This window comes from Odontomachus brunneus, unplaced genomic scaffold (assembly GCF_010583005.1).
Source record: "Odontomachus brunneus isolate Ranch 3 - 2012 unplaced genomic scaffold, Obru_v1 Obru_scaffold_413, whole genome shotgun sequence".
Lineage (NCBI taxonomy): Eukaryota > Metazoa > Arthropoda > Insecta > Hymenoptera > Formicidae > Odontomachus > Odontomachus brunneus.
In genome coordinates this window covers 51118-56794 of record NW_022639863.1, presented here as the reverse complement: position 1 = coordinate 56794, position 5677 = coordinate 51118, and the positions used below count along the sequence as shown (strand labels likewise).

The 5677-nt window shown below is 37.0% G+C and overlaps 1 protein-coding gene across 1 annotated transcript in view; it reads left to right on the top strand.

Moving 5' to 3' along the window:
- The first annotated feature begins 3599 nt into the window (after positions 1-3599).
- The window catches only part of LOC116853657, a 9352-nt gene continuing 7274 nt past the window's right edge, over positions 3600-5677 (top strand). The window contains exon 1 of the mRNA XM_032834811.1: positions 3600-3920. Within this exon, the coding sequence (XP_032690702.1) occupies positions 3821-3920 (100 nt within the window). The 5' untranslated portion in view covers positions 3600-3820. The remainder of the gene's footprint in view (positions 3921-5677) is intronic.

Genomic DNA, 5677 nt, shown 5'->3' with positions numbered 1-5677 from the left:
GTATGTGAATAAAGACTTGGATAGAAAGTTGGAGGACTTGGAGAAATGGATGGAGGAAAGTGAGGAAGGAATAAGAACAATCATTGGGGGATTTTAATGCGAGGACGGGGACAGGGAGGATGGAGGAGAGTGGAGTCAAAAGAAGAGAAGGAAACGAGTGGAAAGTCTACATATAAAAAGGTGAATGAAGAAGGGAAAATGTTTATAAATGATAGAAGAGAGGAAGTTTATAAATTATAGAAGAGAGGGGATAGGGAATTTTGAACGGATGTGTAAAGGGGGATGAGGAGGGAGAGTATACGTATGTGGCAGGGAGAGGGGAGACAGTGATACATTATATATTAGGTTGGAATTTGAAAAGGTAAAAAAGGTAATAAGAGATCTGGGAGGAGGGAAGTCAATGGGAAGGGATGAAATGCCGAATGAAGTGTGGGAATATGGAGGAGAGGAAATGGAGAAATGAACATGAGAAGTATGTATGAGGGTGTGGAGAGGTGAAGGGTGGCCGGAGGAATGGAAAGAAAGTATAGTGATCCCAACATTGAAGAAGGGGAAGGGGAATAAGATAGCGGATTATAGGGGGATAACCTTGATGCCGTCGCTATATAAGATGTATACAGCGGTGTTAACGGAGAAATTAAGAGAGGAAGTAGAAGGGAAGGGACTGTTGTCGGGAAGTCAAGTGAGATTTAGGAGAGGGGAAGGGACGATGGATCACATTTTGCTCTGAACTATATGGTAAATAGACAATTAGGGGGGAAAGAGGAAGCATTGGTATTTATCGCTTTCAGAGCGGCATTTGATTCGGTGGACAAAGGGAAATTGATAGGTAGGATGAGAGAAAGGGGGTAAGGGAGGGGTTAGTAGAGAGAGTGGAGGAGATATTGAGGGAAACGAAAAGCAGGGTGAGGGTAGGAGAGAGAGTGGGAGTGTGGTTTTGGACGGCGAGGGATCTAAGGCAGAGTTTCCCGCTGAGTCCGATATTGTTTAATATCTTAATGTTGAATTTGGAAGAGGAGATGGCAAGGGGAGGTTGGGGAGGAGTAACCATAGGAGAAGAGAAAGTGTACACTTTAGCGTACGCGGATGACGTGGTATTGTTAGCGGAGGAGGCAGACGGTGCGAAGACAATGTTAGCAAGGGTAGAAAGGTATGCAGATAGGAAAGGATTGGAGGTGAATATAGAGAAGACTAAGGTCATGAGGTTTAGGAAGGGTGGGGAGAGAAAAAAGAAAGTAGAGTTGAGATGGAAAAGTAAAAGATTGGAGGTGGTAAAGGAGTATAAATATAGATAGCAATTTGTTGAAATAAATTTTTTGGGTATATTTCTTTAAAACGGCGTATAAAATAGTCTCTGTTGTTTTGCAGATGACAATAACATCTCGTGATGTTAAAATAAGACCATCTCAACGTTTATGCGTTTTTATCATAGAATGAGGTTTTTCCTTATTTTATGTTTTCAATGCCTGTAAGCATTCATTGCATTTTGATGTTATTGATAGTACAATATTACGGGAGCGGTGCACTTGGACATGGTGCATTTGGACACAGCCAATCACAACACCGTGTACTTAGAGACATTTGTAGGGTCCCTTGGAACAGCGACTTGTGATTGGACTGTGTCCAATTGCCCCGTGTCCAACTGATATACACCCCAATATTACCACTGATGTAAGCAATGACGTCATTTATATATTTATAAAAAATGAAGATTCTGGTTTACTGGAACATAATGAATCTAAAATATGCATCAATATACATCATCAAAGTTGTCTTCATCGGTTTCAAGATTAGAAATGTCATCATCGCGTACACAGGAAATATAATTTTTTGATAGCAACAGCGTATCGTCTTTAGGGAGATAATTTCATGTTAAAGGTATATAAACATTCGCATGAATTAACAATTTTTTATAAGTCGAATTGAACTGACGTGCCGTGGGATTATTATTAAATTCCCCATAGCGTTTGATGCATAAGAAAAAAGTTTCACGGTGGTTTTGTGACAGCTTGTATGTTAATAGAAATGTCATTCTACCTTCTCTAAACAGCATTTCAGAAAGTTTTAATGTGTTCTGCAAATGTAAAATAAAACCTAGAAAACCAACTCTTTAATTAGTTAGCAAAATTGGAATTTTATTTAGCTTTAGACCTCGAATATATATTCAATATGATATGTCCAATTTTTATTTTTAAATCATCTAGATTATCAACTGTCACAACATATTTACTGGCGTTTATGTTGTACAGATTTCACGAGTTTAAAATGTTAAAAATATCATTAATCTCTTGACAAAATCGAGGTGTTGCCCCTGCTCCTTCATTTTTTTATTATGGAATTCGATGTGCTGACGTCGAATTTTCGTTGCTAAATGAAAACTTTGTTTTTCTTGAATTTTTACTAGTCACAAAATAATCCCAACAAATTTATTTCCCATTTTTATCCGTTAATTTAGCATTTCTTTCACACGCATTTCTAAGTAATTTTATCATATAGCAAACATCAAGCTTAACAGTAATCTCTTTTTGTGAAGTCGGATGAAGAATAGTGCTTACCATATTATCTTCACAAATGTTTGGTCCTAGAATTTCTACCATCTTTATATTGGTAGATGCACCAATATAATGTGATACAAATGTAATATTACATATCTCAATACTTTTTTCATGCAGCGCACACAGAATGTTACACAGTGATTCACCTTTTTTGTTCCTGAAATAGATTTGATAAGATAGTAAGTGATAAGACAGGTGCCTTAAAGTAACCGTTAGTTGCTACGATCATAAAGACTAGAGTATTTGTTGCTTCAGTAGATCCTTGCTTGTTCTCGTCTAACCCAAGGTCAACATGTCCGTATATTTCATTCCCACATACTTCAATACGCTTTCGAATGGCCATCTCATTGATGGTCAAATTAAAATACAACTTCTTCTTTGTCATTTCCATCATTTGACATACACTCTCCAAAGCTTCTTGGGAAATGCCAGGATTGTGATTGACAGATGTTTGCCAACATCTTAATAAGCTAGGATAGGGTAGGGTCATAAGAAAGAACCCCGCACAAATCTTATGGGAAATGGCCCTCAGCGGATTTGGTTGAAATTTTAGTATGATGTAGTCCTGGTCATGCTGAACAAAAGTCTCAATGGCACTGACAAGTTCTGATGGCTAGTTTTCGAGTTACAATAGACTAATGATTAATAATTAGAAAATTCAGCTAATATGATTAATAAAGTTTTATCAATAAACACACATGGTGTTCCGTATTTTGCTAATGCGTATGAACATAAGACTACAGATTTAGCAATATATATTGTCAGTAGAATATGTATAATGAATACATGTACTGCATTAACAGCTAAAATAAAAAATATTAGACAACATAATTATTGACACGTTAGGCTTAGATAAGTAGCGAGTTGCCTACATTCAGCTTGCCTACTGTGTGCAATCGGGATGTGCGGCAAGTTGGGGACAACATAAAATTACCTCGGCAAAAGTGACAGCAGAACTCAACGCTCACCTGAGTAATACTGTTTCGACAAAAACAGTATGGCGGGAGCTCCACAAGGCTAACATTCATGGAAGGGCTGCAATTGCAAAACCCCTTATAACGGAAGTCAACGCTAAGCTGTGAAAGAAGTGGTGCGACGATCATAAAACCTGGACACTTGATGATTGGAAGAATGTGGTATGGTCCGATGAATCATCGTTCACATTGTTTCCTACTAACGGCCGGGTTTATGTATGGAGAACCCCAAAAGAAGCCTACGATCCGGACTGCCTGCTTCCTACAGTCAAGCATAGGGGAGGTTCCGTTATGATTTGGGCGGCTATATCGTGGTATTCAGCTGGTCCTCTCATTCACATCACTGGCCGGATTACTGCGAATGAATATCTCGACATCCTCAATGATGAAGTTCTTACTATGACTAGCATACTGCTGCCAAACACTGCCATATTCCAAGACGATAATGCGCCCATACACACAGCCAAAAAGGTTCAGTCTTGGTTTGAGGAGCATCAGAATATCATCAAACATCTTTCCTGGCCAGCACAATCGCCAGACCTCAACATAATTGAACCGTTGTGGGGAGTTTTAGAGCAGAGAATAAGGAGCAGATTTCCATCTCCAACATCATTAAAGCAATTGGCGGATGTTTTGGTACAAGAATGGGACAACATTCCGTTGGAAACTATTCAGACACTCTGCGAATCTATTCCGCGAAGAATTGCAGCTGTTTTACGAGCAAATGGTGGCCCAACACCTTATTAATAAATAAATATTGTGTATATGTCAGGTGTTCATATTATTTTGTCCAACCCCTGTATATACATAAGTACACCATTTCATAATATTATATAACTAACGTGTCTAATAAACAATATGTTCAATTGCAATATGTGCAATCGCTTCGAGCTTATTCTACTGCGTATTCAATCTCCATGACATAAACGACCACTTGTTTAATCGCTTTATGTTTCATCAACATAATGTCCAAAATCTACTAATCTATTGTAACTCAAAAACTAGCCATCAGAACTTGTCAGTGCCATTGAGACTTTTGTTCAGCATGACCAGGACTACATCATACTAAAATTTCAGCCAAATCCGCTGAGGGCCATTTCCCATAAGATTTGTCCGGGGTCCTTTGTGTGCCAATTGTAGGTATTAATTGTCTTATGTCATTATCGTTAAAATACTGTAAAAAGATTTGGTATGATGTCATTTCCTGCATAATTAATAATTATATGTTACTTGATCTTGATATATTTTTATAATAAATTTTCCATTTCTACAAGCTGATCTGAGAAAATTATTTTATTAATAATGAAGATATGGAAATATTTATAATGGCCAATATTCATCATCACATCTTATATTCAAGATCATTTTCAGATACTCCACAGTTAATGAAACGATTTGCATAGCATCTGAAAACGAACTTAAGACAATCTTGGATTTAAGATGCAACTACTGCCTTTAATGAATGTTTATTACAGATAAATATTTTTCAGAGAAATCTACCTACACAGTAAACATCAACTAACAATAACATTATATCGATGTTATAATTTTCTACTCAACAATACATATAACAATAATGTTACATTGTTATATTGCATTTATGTCGTTAAGTAAGAAATTATAATATTAATGCTTTTTATGTTACTGATAGTTGGTATTTACTGTGTGCATGCTATCTCTAGACAAACATAACGAAAAGCACAATTTAACATAATTTAAAATTAGTTTTTTCTACTTACTCTCGAATTTCTGAATAATATTTTCGGCGATATTCCACTGATCAAGCAATTCTCTGATTGTAGACATTGTTTATATCACATTAACACTGTAAGTCGTAGTCTGATGCTCAAATACATAGCATGTGAAGAAAATCGTAGCCGAACTGTATAGCACGTGAACAAAAACTAGCTGCAAGCTGCTTTCATAGCTGTAAAGGTTAAACGCAATACGTGAAAGATCTGTATTGTTAGTCTGCGTCGTATGTTCAGAAGAAAACTGAAGAATAATATAATACACTGGACACTAAATCATTGTTTTCTACCATACGTACAGTCGTAGCTTGGCATTTAAATATGCAGCACATAAAAAAATTCGGCGTCTAGCACGTGAAGATCCTGATCACACGTCTAGCACGTGGAGAAGAGGTTA